Raw genomic sequence first — 24,420 nt, forward strand, 5'->3', positions numbered from 1 at the left:
ATTACTTTTAAAACAAGTTGTAAGAAAAATTATTCTAACGTTACATATATTTAATAATTTGATATGACGTCATCAGCTATCTAGTGTGGATGGATCGTTTTACCAACAATTTACGAAGATTAACAGAATCGTTATATTCCTTGAGATATTTTAATTCATTTAAAAAAAAAGTAAATGTGTTTTATTGAGGAGATCAAATTTTCGTTAATGTTCTATAAACTCATATCCATAAATTTAAAAGTTGGAATGGATTATTAAATCACTTAAAGAAATATGCAGCATGTACATTTCAAGTGAGATTTAATTAGCAATTTTTGTGAGAATTATGGTTAGCATTAGTCATCTTCACAATAACTTAAGTAATCGTACTAATCGTTGATAGAGACGACGGTAGACGGAACTGGGAGACTTGCATTTTTCCAGTTGAAAACGCTAGGAAAATATTAAATTAAACATTAAAAAAATGTTCGAAATTACCATCTCAGTGCGTCTCTTAGCTTGCCCTAGAGGTAAAAATAAACTTTCGTAAATCAATTGCAGTTCTATTTTTACAAAGATCAATACCAAACAACATTTCTCACGTCTACATCAACTTTTAGTCTAGAGCGGCTTATTCAAATATAAACAATACATGAGGGTAATCGAGAAACTTTCGATAAGCTTTTTAAAAAAGCCCGCAAGTTTTTGTAATAAAAGTTTATGAGATTCTCTGTTGTATAAACTATTTTTCAACATACACGGTACTCAGCAACTTTTCCCTGTAGCAGTGTTGGCCTTACTCTTTTGTAATATAATGAAAAACAAGTATTGTAAACATTTTACTCACGGGATCTTTACGAACCAAAATGTCGGTGATGCTTCCTCATCGGTCAATAAGTAAATATATTAGTTTGTAACTTTGAGACATGAATTATTTAGCTTCTCAGTTATCACATACCGCCTATTGTTACTTCCATGTTTTAAGTGGTCAAATTTTCTAATAGTGTAGTTTTTGAATTATTATTATCGTCGCTGTTTTTTAATCAATAGTTGAAGTAAAAAACTACTTACTAAAGCTCCAAGTTTTAATGGTAAGGTCGAATTATTTTCAAGAATTGTAATATCGCAAAAAAAGTTCCTCATAAAAATTACATTCGATCTAAAATAAAATCTAAAACACCCCGAAAAAGCAGACAGACGTATAGTTTTTGGTACGAAATTCCGCTAAGTTAATTAAGCTCTCGCGCGTTTTGGTGAAGAGCTTCTCCAGGTGTAGATTTCCCTCAAAGGGAGTCAACCTGACTCCGTTAGGGAGTCGCTATAAAGTAACGGACTCCCTACTAGAGTCAATTTGACCCCGATTAAGATGCCCGTCTTCTTAAAAGCCCTTCTTTCTCCATTTTCGCGCGGCTCGTCCGTCCTTCCCCCTGTAAAAAAATAATTAGATTGACGCTCACCTTTGTGTGTTGTGAACGTGTGTTGCCGGCACTGCCTCTGCCGATAGATGGCGAAATTATTAATTCGCTTTGCACCTTCGATTTGACGAAAAGATGGAAGAAAAGGAGCCGGCACAAAATGCCAATTATTTTTCCACCAGGCCGACTAGAGCTTAATTGAATAATTCCGGGAGGTTCTTCAATGGACGCTGCTCCCTTCCATTTCTTTGCCGTTCCTTTCGGTTAATTTATTCTAATGGCTTATTATGTTATATTCCGTAAGTCGTTTTATAATTGGAACGAAATTAAAAAAAGAGACTCGGACCGAGCTTACTCGCGTAAACCGGATCGACGCTACCAAAAAAAAAAAAAAAACAAATCTTATTACGCGCGATTATTGAAGGTTTTCGCCGGGAAGTTGGGACCTTCAGGCCCGCGCCTAATAAATTTCGTTTTCTGAAATGTGCAAGTCGCCCGGAGCGACGCAATAAATCCTCATAACATTTCTGTGAGCGCTTATGAAAATATGTTTTAAAGTTATAGCTTTTTTGATAACGCGAGCGCACCGGTGAAGTATCTCTGCCTGCTTTAATATATATCGGTCGGCGACAATAAAAACGATTCTTAAATTTTCGGCGGCGGCGTTCGTTCTTCGATAAACAAACCGAGAAACTTCGGCTCGTTACGGAGACTTTGATAAATTAAGGTAATTGTGCTGATAAAGCGTCCTCAAAATTGAGAAACAGATTAAATTCCCAGACGCGTCGTTTCGAATTCTTCCGGACGAGCGCTGATTTTTCATTCTCCGGACTGGGGGATTCACAGATTTGCGACAGAGCATTTTGTAATGTTTAAGGAAATAAATAATAAAGAGAAGGGCTTGATTATTCATTTGTTTTCGTAAGGCTCCCCTATGGCGAATGCGCGTACACTTGCTAGACAAATGCTAACCATTTTTCTTTCCCGAGCGTACGAATAAATGCAAAAATTTGTTTGCATGTGGTGTACATTTTTATATACAGTGTTTGGAGTTTCACGTTATTTTTATGTGACATATAATTAACTGTTGTAATTAATTGTTTTTGAAAACTTTCTATTTGTCCAACCGTTTTTATGGCAGCTATATAAAAACACCAAATAAACAATTAAAAAACGAACAGGCAATCTTTCAAAGAAAATATTTGTCTGTGCTTCCAGAATATCGGTAGTTCTACTGCTAATTCTGAAACGTTTATAAATAGATTCTTTTGTATCGATTGTAATTTATAAGGCAATGTGTTGAAAACCAGCATCTTTTATTTTAAGGTCTTCTGTCCTTTTTAAGAGTTTCTGCTTAAAAATGCGAAGACAAATGGAGGAGTTAAAATCGTTATAAAGTGAAATTTATTTTAAAATGCCATTCTGTTTGCACATTCTATCATAATATAAAACATAATGTTAGATTGAAATACGTATATACATGCAGCAGTAATAAACATCAGTTATTTTAGTGCCATTACTGTTTGATCAATTAAATCAGTGATGTCACATATAAATGGTTAATTAAACCTCACTCTGAATATTGGATTACATAATACCATTTGTGCGTTGGAAATAGCCTGCTATTGTAAAAGATATTTACATAATACAGAATTTAGCTAAACAGTTGTACATTTGATGTGTTTTTATATTTGTAATTTATTAACTAACTACCTCTGTAGTTAAATCCATGCATGCATGTTTTTGGGAAAAAGTTAGACTTACTCAATTTTATGCCACAATATTTTACAATTTCATTTAGAAACCACAAAATCAGTCGGTTTCAAATTTTGTACACAATTAAAAGTTCTCGAAAAAGACACACCAACAAACATTGTTTCCACAAAAAATATATTTACAATTGTACAAACGTCTTCTCATCTGAACATCTCTTTATCTAACTAGGTAGTACTGCACCGTACTACTTCCACGCACAAATTTTTAAACTGATCAATCACGTCCTCTGAAGGACCGCGATCTCGTTACTAGTGTTACATTGTGTATATTAAAATTAATGTATTTACTTTCACTAAGAAGTTGGTGATGTAATTTGAAAAAAATGAAACACTAGTAGGGTTTTGTGGGTCTTGCTATCACTTTTGTTTAAATTCTACAAAGAGATCTAGGCATCAAATCTGCATACTTAAAAACAATGAATTTTTTTCATGATAATCTGTTCAGAATGTGCATTTTGTGTTTTTGGTATCATGAAACCTTCACTTTTTGCTACCCAACTTTATAATACCATGAAAAGTCCCATCTGGCTTATAGTTATGAACATACACACTGCTGCAACAATATTTTTACTTCCTGAGCGTAAGCTAACGAAGTAATGTAATAGGCTCCATCTGACGAATGGCTACTTTCATGTTTTCTCAACGTTTCATGATCCCTAGAGTACGAAAAAGTAGGTCTCGCATTTCCGTCTGTCTCGTCTGTATCGATTTTTATTAGCAGTTAATCTTCGAAACTACTGGATTAGGAATATCGTATCCTGCAGATGCTAAAACGCTAACCAAAATTTTTGTAATGATCCTTACTAGTAACGGGATGGAAATTTACAATAGTGGATGTTATTTAAATTTTACACAACAACATACTCTTGCCTTGTGGTTTATGAATCTGTGTTGAGTTTTAACCTTGACATTCAGATTTTTGAAAAAAATCATAAATGAGGCAAATTTATTTTATTCATTAAATCCAGAACGACCCATCCCTTTTTCCCGAAAATTTGAGTACGCAGTACTGTTATTCTTAGTATTACAATGGATTCTTTGCTAAGATTTTGATTACAAAATTTCATTATCGAAAAATTTACTTGAAATATACGAATAGCATAGTTCTTTGTCTGTTTTAGCACTCCACACATATTTTTACTTATAGGGGTTATTATAAAAATAATAAAATAAAATTTGCAAAATTAAATCTTATAATTTTTCGAAGAATCTGTGGTATTTGTTCGCCTAATGTATTTCAGGGGTGAGGGAAGTTCCGTCTATGTAACTTTAAACCAGTTTTTTTTTTTTAATTTTTATTCACTGAAGTAAACTACCTAAGATGTAAAATGCTAAAGTACATTACATTTGGGTTTAATAATTTTTACCTCAGTGTCCCACTGGAGTTCCATTACAGATTCATGATCTGCATTTTATTCTCAAGGGACCACACCAAGGAGCGGCTGTAAATATTTCTCGTCCAATTCGAACCGATTATTTTTCTTTCGGTTCACTTGAAACTGAAATTTCATTATACCTCTAAAGAATTTCTAACTTGGACGGCTTACATCTCACTGAAATTTCATGTTATCTTCGGCACAACTGAATTTAAAAGTATGGAAGCAGTTATATTTTGAGGTTCTATACATTACATTTTATAATTTAAGACGTTTTTGCGCTAGGTTTCTAGAATTTAAAGCGACACAAGTCATTAGCATATTTCGTTCAGGTGTACAAAAAATGATTGGATTTTAAAACTTGACATCTTCGTATTTTATTATTATTGGTAGTTAACAGATCAGATAATTATTAAAAGTACTAGAGCAATGTTGCATTTTTGTCACGTGGCTGGGCATTGACCGGCGACAAAATGCATTTGATCTGTGTCGAATCAAAACGCCAGGTAAGTGTCATTCTTTAATTTGTGTATTTTTAAAAACTGGAAGGTTTATGTCAAACGGGCGTATGATATCCACGACAACTGTGAACTGCCCTAGGGACATATTGGCGCAATCTACTATACATAGGCCGAATGTGAAACAGTTTTGCAGTTAGGACTGCTTTGCAGGCACAAAAAAATGGTACAAACTTCTACGTTGATGGCTCGGCTTCCCTTAACGAATTTCCTTTGACCCTCGATTTCTCCTTTTCTTGCTGAGTTTTTTTATGTTTTGTTAACGTAGGAATATAGAATTAATTTACAGTCAACGTTTATAAAATTGCGTACTGAAATGCATGCAGACAAACCCGTTACATAAGGTACTGTCACATCCACTATCATGGACTAACATGAAACGTCGGTTTGACACTTTGATTAAAACTTTCGTTTTGACAAGGCAGCAAAAGCCAGTGCGTACTTTGATGCGATAGTCGTTTATAAACGTCATTATCTTGTCGTGTTTTATAACATTGGTTTGTGTTACTGGGCGAAGTCGTATTTCGGGACAGAAAAGGCGGAACGTGTAAGAGGCAAGCGGCAAATGTATCCCACATGTACACATTAACATTTCAGTGCTTCTGTTTGGCTAAACGGAAAAATTAATTTCGCTTTCAACTTTGTCGATTCCAAATTCATTTCAAACAACGAACATCCGACCGGATAATAGCGGCTGCTTTCGAAACAATGCAACAAAGCAAACGATCCAATTTGTAGTCAAATGAGGAAACAGGATCGTAGTCCCGAATCCTCACATCTGAAAAATACATTCAGGCAATATCAAAAGCAACAAATCGAACTCAAGACATCCGGACGTGTCCTGCAGGATAACAGCTTCGAATCGATAATTAAATCTGAAAAGCTGACGGCTCATATTTTTGTTCATAATTAGTTAAAGATGAAATCTGGCCTAATTCGATTCGTGTTACAACGAGGCAAACTTTTCTGACGTGAACGTTGTTTGTTTAGGAGTTGGCGTATACGCCTATGTGGAAATTGTTTGGATGAATTTCAACAAATGGAAAAACGTCACGAAGCCACAACCAATTATTTTCATAAGACAATGGCGGTGGTGTGTTTCATAAATACTAATTAAAGAGGGAACAAAGGAAGTGACAACTGGAAATTAGACATTAAAAGAAAAAGTTGTAGGTGATAATTATCCACTTGAGGGGGAGATATTATTGGGAGCAATTAGCAAGGTTTTTTGCGTTGAGCACCGAAGAAATGAGACTTAATTGTGGCTTCCTAAAGAGATTAAACTTTGGTTAGAATAACCATTTTTTAGCTTTAATTGCGCTTATTACATTCCACGGATTTATAATTCTGAAGGGGTCGGCGCCGTTCGCCAGATCTTAACATCTAATAAATATCAAAACTTTATGGAAACACCACACTAACTAAAAATAACATAAATAATTAATAAAATAAAACATACAAGTTTTTTTATACAATAATGTTTCAGTAAAAGAGGCGTAAGTATGAAATTTATACTTTTATTTTAAAATATGTCTAATTAATGCTATTGATCTTAATCTATAAACGTGATTTCATAGATGCCTAGAACCTAGTAATTTATATTTATCTAAAGTAAATTTCAAATTGGGTTCGACAGAAAATTTATAAATACCACGTTGACCACATTCTAACTTTATCATCAAATATGTTTATAGAATCTCCACAAAAACAAGCCCTAGAACATTTATATCAGTTCCAATACGGAAGATATAAAAAAGATACAATAAACTTCCACAAACGGAATCTGTACATGGCAATTCCTGAAATTAAGTTCGGATGAGATGGTTGTTACAGAAATATTTATAAAAACGATTACTCAAATATGATGCAAAGGATTAACTTTTTTCTCTTAAACGTCTTGTTAGTTTGAAAGTTCATTATAACATCAATATCTTTAAATACAACATGTATTTATTTTGAAAGTTGCATTTCTTCAAACGTAACACCCTTTTAGATTCTTTATTAAGAGAAGAAAAATCGTATTGACGCAAAGGTTTTTTCTTCTTTACGTAAAAAGTGACTCTATTTAGAGCTTCTACCTCTGTCATATTTGAACATCGGAGTCTGGAATTTCGTGTAAAATTTTTAGATACGTACAATAATCGAGTTTGCCAATTGCCAATTTTTTCATAGATACATCAAAATTTTCGAGCTTACTTTTAGTAATCTTTCTCTCAATACCAAATTCGTTGTAATTTATCCTTTTTTGAATATTAGAATAAACCTTAACAAACTCAGTTAAAAAAATACAGAATGTCCCAGTGGAAAGGATACGAAAAGTAAAAAATGTACAGACTTAATTACCATGCACATTATAAATAAGTTTAAACTTTTGTTCGATCTTTTGTATAAATATTAAGCCAAGGTGTATAAGAAATTCTATGTAAAATTCAAAACGTTCATCTTTATAAGTGGAGCACTTTTTTTTGCATAAAAATGCATCTGAGTTCGTGTTTTTCCTTTTTTCATAAAGTATCTAAATCTGTAAAAAGATGTAGGTTGTTTCATTTGAAAAATATATTTTTGATGTTTAAACCTTCTTTGCCTACTTGAAACGACTAAAAATCATAGCTCAAAGTTAAGCAAACAGTCATTAATAAAACTATTATATCATTTATCTTTGTCAGGGGGACGGACAATGTGGTAGGTAAGTTTTCTGTTTAACAAATAGAGAACCACCTTTCAAATACCTAGATGTTTAATATTGTGTGTAATGTATTTTGCTACATGCGTACAATACAATTTTAACATTTTTGCGGTTATCCCACATACAAATTAGGTTTCGCGTCCGAAATGATTTCATGGATAGGAATTTCATTAAATTCAGATTTATGTAAATAGTAATGTACGGTATTCTACATATGTACCTAAGTATTTTTGAAAACGAATACAAAATACTCAATTTTCACATTGATTTAGTTGGTGTTTCGGTTTCCGATTTGTTTAACATTTTCCTATTGACCTGAATAATTTAAAGGTTTTTTTTTTATTTGGTTGATATTGTAGCTAGATTTTGCAGGTGACGATATATACGAAGGTGGCACATCCTATTGCGGAATATAAGATACATTTTAATGAAATGTTATTCGTTACCAAGTGTTTTCCTAAGAATAAGAGAAAAACTACCCCGTTTTCGTTACAGAAGAATTCTTCTCTCCAGTGCACTCATTCAGAAACTTCATTAACAAACCAACGGTTATTATAAATGCAAATGGGGGAAGAACTTGGAAAAAAATACCGCTCTTTTAACAAAGTCTGGAGTCAAGAATTAAAAAAAAAGTTTGTTTTTACTTTACAATTACTAAAGTCTGGCAACTCAGTTCTTTTTCCACTTTTATGTTCCTACACAAAGTCACTTATTCTAGGCATGTTCAGTTTTTGTTTGGAAAGTTGGCTTTTGTTTTACAATTACTAAAGTCTGATAACTCGGTCTTTCTTCCACGGTCCTGTTTCTACACACTGTCACTTACTCAGTTTCGAGCAGATGACTGACCCCATCAAAAAATTAAGTTATAAGTTGTCTTCGAAATTACTCCTTGCTGCTATAGTGATAATTGAATTACTTTTGGGAATTATTAACTGATAATGCACAACATGGTGATCAAAATCTGATAATTCGGTCTTTTACATTTACTTCGTTACTTTGACGTTGACTTTGTTGAGGTGAAGTCTTGCATAATTTGAGACAGACCCGTAAAAAAAAAATAAAAAATTAATATTATTCCAAAACTGTGCCAGAAAAGACTTCAACAGACGTTGCAAACTGTTAATTATACTAAATTCGCTGAAGTACTGCCGTAATAGTATGCAAGTTGCAGGAACAGTGACACGTGTTGTCTAACCAATAAGTTTGTTTGGCATCTGTTCGGCGATTCTAGTTAAGAATCTATGTAGTTTTTTACATCTTTGAGTTTAGTTTTAAAGTAACAGCCTGTTTATGTGCAATTTTAAACATTTTTGTATACGTGTCAAGTTCGAGGATACTAAAATTAACTTGTTTTCAACTTGTCAGATGAATACTGATTCATTAACAGATACTGTCGTGTCAATCATGTGCTATTTTATAGTTATTATCCTAAAAAATATAAATGCCGAGTATACCTTTATGAGACTGTTTCGATTACATCAGTGTACCATGATTGACAGGATGCATTTTTCAGGTTTTATCCTTTGGATTTATCTTTTAATATGCAAAATAAGTACATTGGGGAAGTAAGAGATAAATACACCAGTTGACAAAATAAATTCTAGAGAATGGATATTTTGGTATTACGTAAAGTGTTAAGTGGTTGTAATTGTTCATTAGAAAACAATTTAAAGTTTGTAATAAGATGAAAATCTTCGAGAAAAAAAGTAGCATTGTGTTTAAAATAAGACGCCAAAGGTGGTCAGGTGCAGGTAATAATAATTGTGATAAAATATTGACTCAAATTTTTGTCATTAAATGTGTCTTGTACCGCACACTCACATCTCAAGTAATAAAGAACCTATTGTCTTGAAGATAAATTTTAAAACACCTATGAAATTACATTCATAAAAATGTATCTCTTACAATGACGAAATTCTTTCTAAAGATCGTCGTAGATTCGCTTTAAATTTTTCGACTATTTTTTTAAGAACGCCATTTAGTTTTCATTACAGGAACCCTTTTATCTCGTAATTATAAATGCAAATGGAACAGAAACTTCGAAAAAACAGCGCGATTGCAAAACCCCTCCTTCGACAAAGTCCGGGTCGAAGAATTCAGAAAAAGGGTTGGTTTTTGCAGACAAGCATTAACGTGCACCTCCCCCTCTCTTATCAACCCCTTGTGCAATTAAAGATGGCCGATAAGGGCATGCACGCAATTCCATCACGCGTTTCCTCATCACGAACCCACCGAATGCATCACAACTCCGACGGAAACAACTTTTTTATTGGGTCTATCGGCCTTTAAGTAATTTCACGTTCGGAAAGGAAAGGAACGAAGCGATCCACGCGTCACTCTATGAAAGTGAATTTTAACGTGGTCGGTTTCCGACAAAAGAGCGTCACGTTTTCGCCCGACGCCTTTCTATGGTGCGCCATTTTACTACTCAATGCGAGGAAATAATTTTTAAATATTATTAGTGTTAATGAAAAATGGTTTAAATATTTGATATATTATGCACACATAAAAAATGTTTTGTCGGCATAACACAGCATTACTTAAACATAGTTAATTTATTTTCTATCTCTCTCTTTGAAAACCGGTTTAACAATAGGGCTTGAAAATTGCCTGAAAATTAAAAATTTTCACCATTTTTCATTTTGATGCCATTGATTGTAAGTCTTTTAAGTTATTGTAATTTCGTACCTATAGGCGCTTTTTTGGCGCAAACGTTATACATATTAATAATATTAAAAAAATATGATAAAAAAGTAGAATATTTTACATAAATTTCAATTGGTATTAATATATTCTTAAAAACCGATTTTTTTGGTAAAAGTCGTCGATACGACAATAAAAAGCAAACCGGCTTCCACGCCTTTCTCTCTTTTCACGTGCCCATAATTGCTAAAAAAATCGCCATATTAATATTGACTGTAAAAAATCGGGCGGTATTATGCAGGCGCGTGGATTGCGTTCATCACGAAGGGTTGATTTGCAATTTCTCCCATGGTAATTTTATTCAAATTGGCCGGAATCGTATTATCTCGGTGGGTAATTAATGCGTGTGGTAGGGATTTCTCTCTGTTTTGTACACACTTACCGGATGGCGTCTTTTAATTGGTGGCGGTTGTACGCGAGAATTATTCGATTTCGCGGAGCCCTTCAAATATTTGACGTGGATTCTGCTGATGACATCTAATTTTGATTATTTGTCTTGCGACGGCGTTGTCTGTTGGAACAGTGTTGCCATCCCAAGGGTCAGTACAAAGAGATTGCTTTGCCGAGAGATGCAAATTGCGGACCGGACGACAAGGCCGGGGCTGGCTGCGAAAGGGAAAAACATGTCTGGATAGGCAAAGTCGTTAATCTGCCGAGAAGATGTCACAAAGTGAGATGATAACAGCCTGCGAGCCAAAGCCGAGAATGTGTTGGGTGTTGTGTATAACTCAAGTCAAGTACACAGAAACTGCTATTGCAAAAATTTTCACATTCACAACGCAATTTGCAGTAAACCTCTTCAACTATTATAGTTTGTTTCAAGAAGATAGTGTTGCGATTGTATTAATATACTGTTTAAGCTATGGCAAATCGTTTAGACAGATTGAAAATAATAAAGGACGTAGAACGCGGCACTCACGAACGCCGCGCCCGTTGACAGAGGTAATTTAATTAAAACAGTGCTTTTGGGCTAGAAGTATATGCCGTTGTTTGTAAGATAAAATTTTATAACGCAATGTTATGTACAACACGATCAAATGAACAGAGATTGTGGAGCTTATTTGTACTCTAACAAGTTTTTACTACAAGAGTTGTTAGTAAATAAACTTTTAAGTTAACATTGAAATTTGGAGTAAAACTTATCTATCTTTAGATAATTTAACTTGATTAAAAAAAATGCATAAAACGTACAATTCGGGAATATTTTAATAGAGGTTAAGGTAATGAGACGTTTAGAGACATCTGATTGACGTAAGGTCTGTCACGTGGTTGTTTACTGCGCTCATTTTGAGACCAAAATTTTGGACCTTGATTGATGTTTTCACCTAGTCTCTTTATAAGTAGTGTCCGGTTTCAATGTACGTTTTCTCTAGTACTAAGAGCCTGAATCCATCGTAGTAAACAACTTTGAAAACTGTTTGCACGAAGCTCATTGTGATGTTTCGCGGATGTGGATAAATGAAAAATCACTTGGGGGAAGTCAATGTTCATTTATGCATAATATTTCAAAAGCTCCTCGGTCGGGAAGAGTGAGTGCATCAAGTTCTAAGGTTTTTGTTTAAAGTTTGGCAGATTAAAAACTTCCCTTCCTTTCCACAGCAGCAGCTAGAAGCTTTCGAAATTTCATAAAATGTGCATAAGCGCTAAGAATAATTTACGCGACGTTCAATAACATAAATCACATTATGAGAGTTACTTTACATCTGTTTATTCGTTTTTCGACATACTCGTCTCAGCAAAGATATGAGGGCGTTCATAAGCATCTTTCCGCGCCGCATTTTAGTGACGCTGCAAAATTTACGTCGTAAATAAAAAAAAGGAACGTAATATCGTGAAAAAGAAACCCCGCCGCCAATCCTCTTTCGCGCTCGAACAAACACAACACACCAGAGCATCGCGGAAAAATAGAACTAATAATCAAAGTAAAACTCAAGAAAATTGACATTAAAGCGGTCCGACGATCGCAATAAAACGACCAAACATACTTATTATTTTATCAAGAAGGGAAAAAAACTGATATCCGAACGAAATCTATAAATAAGCAGCGCACCGGGGGAGTACCCGAAAAAGAACGTATGTTTTTGCCGTTTTTCCATCCAGAGATGAATTATACAACCTCGCGCTCCTCTCAAAGTGAGAGGAGGCTTTTTTCCTCATTCCGTTTTTCTAACAATTTACGTAATCGCTACACATTTGCATATTGTAATTCAGGGGAGAGGGATCGTGATTTATGGCGGTGGTTTTACGAGGGGAAAATACCAAATTATCATTAACATACGAATCCATACGTGTGATTGGGGTTTTGTCGAGTCACCGTGTGCTTTTTGCGCGAGTTGTGTGTTTTTCTTTAATTTAGGCGAAGTAATTAGGATGATACGAATCCGTTATTAATAGTTGGACCATGAGGAGGCGAAATTTTCGCAAAATGCAATCAACGTGTTGGTATTTTCATTTAAAGAGGCGAGTTTACACTCGGGATTATCCTCTCTGAAAGACATGGTGCACTGAAAGAGTGTGTTTTCTGAAAAACGGGTAATCCTCTTAGTGCGGTGGAGAGACCCTCTCTTGAAAACGTCATATTTTTTGCGCCGTATTGACAGACATTCTGTAAGCGCATTAATCACGCCGTGAAATTATTAGCACGAAGAGAAGAGAAATAGATTGATCAACAAAAGTAGACTCCGTAAAAATAAAGCTATGAAAAGAAAGCTCTAGTGCATATACGCTGCAGATCAATCAATTAACTATTGTATGGATAAAAGTCTACATATTTTTTTAAAGTAAAATTGAATACTTTATCGTATTATAAAAATAATACGCGCTCAGTGAAAGTTGTCGTCAAGTTGACACTCGATGGTAAAGATTTTTCTCACCTTATGGCGCAACGACCCTTATATGCAGCTTGTTAAATAAAAATGTTTGAATTTAATAAAAAATGTTGCAAATGTCATATTGATTGTGTCGTAGAAACAATATTTTTAGGTCAGAACAAATTCGTACCATTTAAAAAACAAAGTTTATTTGACTTCCCGTGGTTGTTCGAAGATAATTTGCTAAATCCGTTGAGATGAAAAAACATTTTGTATCTGATGTTTTTTACGAGTAACAACCTGGAATTCAATAATCGCTATTAAATTTAATGCTCCCCAATTAATGTCCCGCCACTCGGATCAAAGGTTTCAAAAACGTCAATAAATATCCCCTAAAAATGAATTGTTTTTATAGCACGGGCGAGCTTTCTGAATATATTATCAAACGAATCAAAGATAAAAATATATGCGATAAGTTTTTATGTTTTTGTACGCTCCGAAACAACTAATCCGGCAATATACTCTGAATTTAATGTGAAATTCCTCACAGATGGGAATACTATTTAAATAAATAACGAAATACTCGAGTTTCATACAAACACATCGATTAAGGTTGCAAATACGTAGAAAATACCTGTAAACAACTTGTGTTTTTGTCGCAAAAGCACTCACTCGTGATAAATTTGTTTCAATTTCGTTAGTGTTATATTTAGCGGACAAAAGAATTATTAACGGTAACGTTTAACGTTAAAAGAAATTAAACTGTAACTTTTAATCGAGTAACGTAAAATAATCACGTTACCCGAGGTGAATGAAGCTACATGGAAAAACAAAAGGCAATTATGTTGTGAATAGCACAGGTCTAGAGTTTATTTCACCTGCAACAACAGTTGGTGTTTGATGTATAAAATTTAGTTTGTTTTTGTCTTACGTTTTAATGTCATTTGAATACGGTCGACGTAATGAATACTAATGCGCAACGAAAGTGTAAGCGTAGTCTTTACAGAAAATTTATGTTCATTTTTGTTTTAGGAACGGTTTCACAGCGACAATTATTATTAATATGAAGTATTATTAATAAGTAGTCCTACTGCATCTGTAGCATGACTATAGTTATTTACACTCATTCATTGCAATTGTGAAAGGCGTCCGTTAAAAATTTTTGAAAAAAAAACAGGATTTTCTTACAAAAATAAGAATTACACCTAATATCATGCACTTCTATTTTTTTAAGTAAACACTGGACTAGGAAAAATAGATTTTTCTATATTTCCCAGTCACTCTTTTCTGTATGCAATTCTTTTGAAATTTTGGAAACTACTTTGTTTTTTTATGAAAAAAAAGGAAAATACTTTAGAGGTCACATATTTTAAAACAAGGGTGATCTTTCGTTTAAACGCGAAACCTGGAGTTACATCAGTATTAGTTACATAAGAATAGAAATCGTAATTTTTTTAATTCCACTGTTACGTATCACAATTATGGAACTGAAATGTGTTGCAAAAACTTAAAATCTTCGGATATTTCAGTGTGCTACGTAGAATAATTATCTGCAGCGATGCTTAAAAAAGCCAGATTATTCAAAGTGTATCTACAATTTTGCAATTTACACCTAATTTTCCTCCACTATAAGCAATGAAAGCTTATTTGTTCCGTATATAATAAAATAGCGTCCGTAAAGTTGGCACAACACTAAAGGATTACAGCTCACTTATCATAATATCTCGTCATAAATTGTTTACAAGCGGCCGCATATGTGCGCCATTACTACCGTTCTTCGGCTACTGCGAAGAAAATCACGTCGGTTCGAATAGGGGTTGTATTTCAAAGGGTGCCAGCGCATAAATTACATCTAAACACGCTCCCTGTTTGGATAATTAGGGAAATCCAGTGCTCCGTTGTGTTACGATTCACTAGGGTGCAGACTAATGTGCAGATTTATGAGGTCGGTTGAGAGAAAAAATTTTGTGCGGGCCAACGACCATAAGGATTAGTAGGTTGGCGTTCCGTATGCGGCATGTGTCGCCAATTATCACCACTAATAACGTTAACACATTGACATAAATTTGATTCCTACTGCAACGTTGAGCTACTTTCAATAGTTCCCACCACAAAGCTGATTACCGCTATTATAACCAGTGTACTATGTGAACTGTATCTCTTGAGTAAATGGCTTGTTAATAATAGCATTATGAAGGCACACGCTACAAATTTACACGCACAGATCAAACCGACGGCCACTTATCAAAGAGAAAGCACATCGATCAAACACGAAGAAATAAAAATGGTGGATGCGCCGGGTTTCCCTCCCAAGCCACTTCCTCCATTAATCAAAAATAGTTTCGCTCGCGGAATGTCGGTCTGAATTTCAATTCTAAAACAACGAAATGTTTAATTATTCAGACACGAAAATATTCGGCGATAACAAGAAAAAGTATATATATTGACTCGAATCGTGCCCGAGAACATTAAAAATACCGAGGGAGTTATTTTCGTTGGGAATATAATAATAAAACGAGGCCAAGGTTTTGTTTCACTTCTCCCCGTTCGAAAATGTGAAATGGTCGGATTTAACGAAACCGAGATCAATGTCGATCGGTTGACATTTCGATAATTCTCGTTACGAAATTATGTATGAAAGGGTCAGTCGTGACAGCCGCAAATACATCATAGGAGTTCGCCCCCACGCTCCACGTCACGGCTCGTTAACACGTCTACAGGGCGTCGCGAAATAATAACGACGTTGATTAATCGTCAGACTAATGATTGTCGCGAAATACCTCGTCGCAATCGAGGAAATTAGATGAAAATGACTCGACGTTTCCACAATACAGACAAACACTAGAAAAAATATTTATTCGCCCCACCGACCTTGTCCCTGATTTCTTGTCTCATCTTTTCTCGTTCCTCTTCCATCTTCCTGTGCTTCTCCTTCCTTCGCTCTTCAGCTTCGCGGATGGCTTCCAATCGTTCCCTTTCGGCTTCTTCCTCTTTTTCTTTGTCGTCGCCATCGTCGTCGCCACCGACCGCTCCTGAAACACGCAAAAAAAGGGTACAGTCTCCACGTGCCGAATCGATGAAGACAAAACTCGATTTCGTTCTCGGCAAACAAAGTTAATCCATGAAATGAACATTAAATTCGGAACAAATATTTGTACGATTTCTTCCGGACGCGGACGGACGCACGAAGCAAAGGAAAATATATATGCAAAGCGAGGGAAACTTGTACACATACACAAGGAAAATAAAAGTTTCCTCGTAATAAAACGAACGCAAACAGTATAGGACGCAAGCGACGGAATCGTGTCACAATAATATGAATCTAATGAGTTCCTTGTTTCTCGAGCGTCTATATTTTAATCAAGGCGCCTTTCCGATGCAGCAGCCTCTCGAAACCAATCCATATCTGCTCAACAAAAGACGAAATTAATGCTTAAGCAGGCGGCGATAAGGGGTGAGGCCATAACGTTGGCCATTTATATTGAAGTGCACAGCTTCATCCACGGTTCTAATATCATATCAGGACCAATACAAACGGCACATTGAAATGTGATTTCCCTTCATGTCATGGTGTAATTAGATCGAGACCGGCTTTCAAAGGGACTCACTCGCCGTCACTTACCAGTCGCGTTCTGTATGTGACGTCACGCAGACGAACCATGGAGAGCCCTTTTGTTATAAACCGACCGGAGATTGGAATATCCGCGATAAGAACGACGACTGGCTCATTGTTTACGTGGGACAGCACAGATAGGCAAATGCGTTTTTCCGTTCTGGAGCGTTCCCTTTCTGGAGCAGCACGGCGGCAAGACAAATCGCTGGAATTAGGGATTATTATCACACAAGACACAGAATTTTATCTTCAAAAATCATATCCAAACACTCATTTGACAAAACGGAAGCCACTACCAACATCAATCAGAAAATAAAAAGTCTATCGTTGCTGAATCTAAACTGCTTTAAAAATCCGAGTCACTTACGCCGAATGAACAGAGAGAAACAGGAAAGAAAACCACGATCGAGCTCAGTTTGTAACGAAGACCTCAAAATTTACATTTACTTTACCTACCACGAAATTTCCGTGTGAGGACTTCCATGAAATGAGTCGTCAAGGGACTGGAAACAAGCTATGTGCCGCTACTTTCCTATTGTGTGTAAAAGTTTCGAAGATTTATTCATTAAGAGGGTTTTTGGAGGTATTATCCCCTAAAATGGCTTTTACGGTCTTGTATTTGTATGTAAAAAGGATTGGTAGAATGCGATACGTCTCTTAGGATGATGTATGTAACACAGCAAGGTGAAGAAGAAATTGTCACCTTATTTGTTACCTTATGGTTGTACACGATGTATTTTCCACAGTTTTAAAATTCAAGTGCGCGCACGTTAAACACCATATTTTATAATATGAGGAAAACTGACAAGAAACTAAGCACCATATGTGTGATCGAAGGGGATCAAAGGATTGTTTTTAGATGTATTCCTATGAAAAATGTTAACCGCAACTCAGTTGACGACACGCATCGACATTACTATTAAATTTCGGCGCCGTGGTTGCGTTTGGTCTGTTGTGTTCATATGTACAGCTAGTGTGTAAACTTTAACGTATATTAGCACGTTCGTCAATAAAAATGGAAACCGAAAATTTAATTAGCTAGAGACAAAAAATTACAGGAACTTAATTTACTTAAATGTTCTTATTTTATGATATATTGATTGATTTAGAAAATGTTCTAATACATGAACGAATAACCAACTCTTTGGCGTATCATAACTTGGAGAATACGAAACTGCACGTGTTTCCTTTGTTGTTTGGTAGTGATGAATCGACTATTTTAAAATTTTGAAAGTATTGTAAAATTATGTTTAAAAAAATTAATCACGTCATTTATCTTTTACATGTTTAACAATAAATGTATTCATATTTTCAACCTACGCGAAATACCATAGAACGTCGGTTTGAGTAATTGAATTTTTCAGTTTGTCATAGATTACACATTTTTTTACTAAAATTTGTTATTTACCCCTTCTAGAAACTCGATGATGTTATTTCTATAAATCCTGAAATCAATATAGTGTGAGCCAGAAAATCTTAGACGTCATTTTTCTGTAATTTTGAAAATTTTTGCTGTAGTTTATACCTTATTGTCACATTAACGTTTGAAGTATAAAAGATTTTTCCCAGCATCCCAGCATCGGCTGAATATTTCCCGGATAGGAATAATATACTTGGTGAAATCATTATAGTGCGAATGTCGATAAACGGTGAGATCGAAGCTCGTGACAAGCCAGTTATACATTTGACGCGTCACGAGCTTCGCTCACTCCGTCTATCTCTTAAATTGCTTTCGTAATAATTTTCATGTCGATAAACCTTACCACAAGAGAAAACTAATTATATCGCTTTTTAAAAATTGCGACGATTAACTTATCGCATGATCGTAATCCCTATCAAGTATGGTTCACTTTGCATCGAAACGCAAAGGATTATATTGACTCTTTTAAAAAATTCACCGGCTGATCGAGAACACGAAAGTTATTCGGATGATTTGGCAAAAGCATACTTACACAGCGGAGTGAACAAAGAAAACGGCTCTACGAGCGTCAAATGGAGAAGACGTGCGAATGAAGAAAATATCTCGGACGTCATCGAAACGTCATCGGGAAAGTTCCGAGGTCTCCCGCCAGCCGCAAAAAGTACAACTCGCTAATGTACACTCTCGTAGAACGAAGAGGAAATCTCAATTTCCCAGGCGGAGACAACCTCCTCTCCTCCCTATTCAATTAATCTTGAATCCTTCAAACAAAACGTGTTAGAAAATCCACTCAACAGCTTATGACGTCGGTGCAATCAAGCCGGTAAATGGTCTGCGGTTTCCATTGCCAAACACACTCTAAAGAAAAAAAATCGAGGGATGTCTCCAAACGGACGTAAAATCCCCACCGTACAACAAGGGCTATCAGTTTTTATGATTTGTAAAAGTGCGACGAGAGCGAAACGGCACTCGGAGGACATTTCCGCAATTAAAAGAAGGGAGAAGTTGGATCGTTGAGTGCATGCAGTTAATTAAATCTGGCTGTCTTATTGTACGGTAAGTGGATTTTAGTAGACCATATGGTGACAACCGCCGGTAGCATCTGCTGCAATAAAACCCGAAATTGAATTTATCGAATTCATTCCGATCATTTCTAAGCTAAATTAGTGCTGGAATTGAAAGGTGGCCGTAGTAAATGTAAGTTAAAACGCCTGTCGGAGCTGCAACTCTGCCGGAACTGATCCGAATCGACAAGGGAAAAAAGCAGGAGCATTTTCCGCAACACATGCTCGAGTAATAGGAAAATGTTTCGCGTACGAAGAGGCGCCACGGTGTTATTATTATTTTAAAGCCAAGACAAAACCGCTCTTGTCGTGACTCAGGCAACACGCGATATGTCATAATTCAACAGATATCGAATTTTAAATTCCATTGTGGCACATCAGCTCCCCCTCTTCTAATTAGAGACCGAGTCGAGTCAGGGAACTGCCACATTATTAAAGAGATAAAGTTTCGCTCCGTCAAAGGACGAAACGATAATTATTTCCTTCCTCCACAAATTAAGATACACACAAAAATGATCAAAAGAGCACGCACGTGTATGGAAAATATCTCGGAAATTCACAGCTACCTTTAATCGTCACACGGGCTTTGTGCGGTGCATGCCGTGGAATGTGGGGGGAAAATTCGCGGAATCTCGGCGAAAATCGAATTAAATTTTCTGTTTTATTAAACGGATTGAGAGTATCACGCTCTCGGCGCAGTTTGGCTCCACCGCGGAGGAAGACAAAGCCGCCTCGTACGTAAACGGAGCGAAATAGTTGCAATTCCGGGAGATGTTACATTAGGGAGCGTATGTGGTTGGCGACCAAGAGCAAATGACCGAGGCTTCTATTTTAGACCATTGAACCTCACGGAAAATTGAATTTAGACGTTCTTTGCGACATCGCCACATACTCTGACATGTTAATGCCGCTGCGGCAATCACTTGAACTTCCTGAAATTACGCCACGATAAAATCGCACTTCATCTCGAGAACTTCAGCAACTTTGAAATGGAAATGCTAAATCAACCACGAATCGAAACGATTTCTCTTCTATTCGAATTAGCGTGGCGCTATTGTGTTTTAGCATTATTTTACACAACACAAAGGAAGTAGACCCCATTAACTCGAGTGAGGAATATATCAAAATAATCCCGGAGAAAAATGAGCGTTTTTGCCACTATCGTTGAATGCAACGTAATGAGAGCGCGATAACATCAAAGAGTGTTTCATGAACAGCAGTCCAGGATAATGCCCGTTGTGGCTGACACCATTTGATAACAACTTTGTTAAATGTTATAAAATATGATAAACGCATCGCGTTGCGGCAAACTATCACAATTTCGACCCTTTTTTCGTCTTGTAAATAAGTCGATGTAGTCTGTACGACCTGCGAATATCAATACGAAATAATGAATATCTTTTGTTGGCTCGGAAATTCAAGAGGGAACCCAATATAATTGAAATCGCTGACAACACGTAGAACAAAAGGACAAAAGAGGACCTTCGAATACAGTCGGCGGTGTCTCTCTACATGCTCCACAAGCATATTTTCTTACAGTCGCGACAATAGGAGCCTCTTGGAAAAGTTATCTGCGTGACGGACGCATAAAGCGGAGTTTCGAGTTCTGCTCGAACCGACTGGAATGTTAATTCACGGTTCTAATTACATCGTTCGAAACGCGATGTACTAGAAAAATGGTGGATGCGCCGGGAAATTTTCCGTAAACACCAACTCGCTTTATTAAACGTGAGTTTAGAAAAGGAAGAAATGCAAACGAGGCTGCCATTACGCCACCCATAAAGCGACATGCATGTTTACCTCCCAATTACATCTCTGAGCTCTTTGGCGTCTCATTATACCATACCTAACGCGATATAGATATCGCTTTGACACTAAAACGCTTTCGTAAGTCAATACGTTAAAATCAACACACAACATGCTGCAGAAAATAGCGCAGGAACAAGGACAGAGTTCATATACAAGAGAAAGTGGCAAAGCACGTAACAATGAAAAATGCCACCTTAGAGCTTTACGGTAATGACGGCCGACAGATCCGGGCGTTTGGCTGAATTGATGTATCGCGGCTTGCATCAGTGCATTTTAAGCGCCTTATAGTCCAGTGAATACAGTGTTAAAAATAGACAACTCTGCATATTGAGCAGGCAGTGCTTTTTTTTTAGTTTAGTGGGGGCGGGTTAGCCGCGAATGTAAAACTGAATTTTCAGGACTGGGGGTGTTGCCATTCGGGCGATTAGCTTGAAATAAGAGTGCAGTTATTTTTTTCAATTAACTCCGTAACCGTGGGTACGACAAAAATTAATAAAAAAAGTAACAGACGAAAAATCATACAAAACATTGTTTGTGCGCTTTTTTCTAGAATATAAAGATTGTTATTTACCTTGTGTCATGATTTGTCAGTGTTGCAAAAGAAGTCAACTGTATGAATTGTGTGCTTAGAATACTGTATAGCGTGCCAAGGAATGCGGTGATTTTATGATTTTGACTTTTTCAATCCCTTAATTTGCGACCGAAGAGAATCTTAAATTAGTACACCTAAAGATAAGAGAAGCGTGCCAGCCAAATACAACAAAGAGTCGTTATTTAAGTGTGGGATGGTGTGATTTGTATCTAATATTATCTGTCGACAAGGGTAGTGAAAGAGTCAAAGTCGTAAAATCACTATATTTTTTGGCATACTATACCTACTTGGAAAATGATTTGCCAATGTAAACTGTACGGTGGCAAAGTTTAAAAATTCTATAACAAAATTTTATAATAAAATAAATCTAAAACTTATAAAATGTCAAATATTAAACGGAAAATCTTATCAAAAAATTATTAAAACTTTCATTTTATATCTATATAATCCACATCTACGTTTGTAAAATTAAAATTCTTAGAAAAATTCAAGAAGTAGTTCCAAAATATTATATTAAGCAAATCTTGTACAAAAACCACTTTCAAACCCTAAACTTTTCAGTCAATTTTTGAAAGATGAAATTAAGTAGTGAAAGAAAATCTAGAATTTTAAAATTTCTAGAACTTTTGACACAAAGGTCAAGGTAGCATTAAGTGCAACTGAACACAAGGAAAGATCTCTTGTAGTTTATTGTTAATGTATGTTTTGTTCACTTTTACTCAGTAACCATAATTCGTCCATTAGTCGTCTCCTTCTTGTCCCATTTCCGTCCCTATAAATCTTTCGTTTTTCCCGTTACCTAACTGAATTTTAATTAATTTAATGCTTTTAACCATGGCCAATAAGTAATTTGGCTTAATAAAAAAATATATTAAGAACGCCAATAGTAAAAAAAATGTATTTTTTTAAATTAATAAAACAAAGAAACAAAACATCAACATCAACATCAAAGTTTGCTATTTTATTTAACATTTTAATACCATGCGTGGTAATGGTATTAAAATGGTAATTCATGCTCTCGTGCTGTTTCAACAGTAATTTCCGAAAAATCCACCTCAAACTCGACTTATTAAACAATTTTGGTCCATTTATAAGCGAAATATTCACAACGTAAGACAATGCCAAGAAACATCACTGGATTCAAGCGGAGAACGAGAAATTGTGGAATGAGGGTTTGGACAATTACTAATAACGCGCTGTATTAAAATGTTAATTAGAATAGCAACATTTGATGTTGATGATTAATTTTCTGCTGTACCTAATTGTTTTTTGTTTCAATTAAAAATAAGCAAAAACATGGTTTTTATTGTTGCTGTTTTTAATACAAAATATTAATTTTTAAGCGTTATACAGCATAATTGCAAACCAAAAATAAATTTATCTTCTTTTTCTACGAGTAAAAATATTTTTTGGGCTCGGCAACTGTAAAACTGACATTTACGTATCGTAGATAGCCATGGTATTTTGATTTTTACACATTGAACTGTCATTTACCAAATTAAGTGCGGTAATAAACACAGAAATTTTCAGAGTTTTAAAACCCTTAAAAAAATTGACACGTCATCATTAACAAAGCTTGTGTTCACCAAAATAAGATACCGCATAAATGCATCTGTTAAATGTTTTAAAATAAAATCAATTGATTTTTTAATTGAGTTTGGAGAGCGCCATGTGGTGACATGAGCAGCAGTCATATCGAACTATCTGTCACCATTTTAATTTTATCTGACGTTTTAAAAAAATGTAAAAATTGACGAAAACAAGCACCACTAAGTCATCGGCCAAAAAGTTGCATACATTATACATGCGGTAAGCATTTTACAACGCTCAGATTTATTAAAACTCGGCTTCGCCTCGTGTTTCAATATTAAATCTTCGCGTTGTAAAATGTAACCTACCGCATTTATAATGTAAATAACTATTATCAAAAGTTATCTCGCCTTAAAGTTCACTATATTTACTAGTTTTTCAATGTTTCCTCTCATAACTTTTTTATTATTATACTACGCCGAAAAGTTATGAATAAAAATTGTTGATAATTGTGTTATTTCCACAAACTTTGTCATACTCACGGTCACAAAATAAATTTAAAAAATAATTGTACCCTCATTTTTAAACTGGTGGTCAAATAACAACACCTCTGAGTTCTGAAAACTCAGTTTTAAACTCATGACCGACCTCTCTACCAAACTAAAAGAAAAAAAAATGAATGTACTATTAGTGAACGCCTCAAACCGCCGTTTTTGCCAGTCCTTCAAAGAAAAGAACTCATAAATCTCCCCCGATGCAATTTTCGCCAATGAATACCCCCGACCGCCGCTCGAAAATTCCACATTTGCATGTAATAACCCGCAAGGACGCTCCCATAACTTCCAACTTTGGAAATTTTTACGAGCCTTAAATAGGCGATTTTTCGCCGTTCCGTCTGGCGGCAATAAAAAACCAACATTGTTCCGGGGCAAGTTTGGCAACCAATTATACGTTTTCGCGCTGTTGCCGTAATTTTTTCGTCGGCTTCGCCTGGCTCGGATTGGCCGCTTTTGTTGTTCTGGTACATTAAGCCCTATATATATGAATTAAAAGGAGCGGTGGCGTTCGTAACTTATCGCGGAATCCGGTTGGTCGAAAAATAATGATGACGATGAAGTGGGTGAAATCTC

General features: G+C 35.5%; 1 protein-coding gene across 7 annotated transcripts in view; it reads right to left on the minus strand.

The window, feature by feature from the left end:
- The window catches only part of LOC135125903 (complexin), a 256,204-nt gene that overhangs the window by 7,711 nt on the left and 224,073 nt on the right, over positions 1–24,420 (minus strand). For all 7 annotated transcript variants that reach the window (XM_064051656.1, XM_064051657.1, XM_064051653.1 and 4 more), the window contains one exon: positions 16,134–16,294. In XM_064051656.1, coding sequence (XP_063907726.1) covers positions 16,134–16,294 — 161 coding nt within the window. The remainder of the gene's footprint in view (positions 1–16,133; positions 16,295–24,420) is intronic.

This window comes from Zophobas morio, unplaced genomic scaffold (genome assembly GCF_036711695.1).
Source record: "Zophobas morio isolate AGI-343-1 ecotype UQ-CSIRO unplaced genomic scaffold, CSIRO_AGI_Zmor_V1 ptg000009l, whole genome shotgun sequence".
In the NCBI taxonomy this organism is placed as follows: Eukaryota; Metazoa; Arthropoda; class Insecta; order Coleoptera; family Tenebrionidae; genus Zophobas; species Zophobas morio.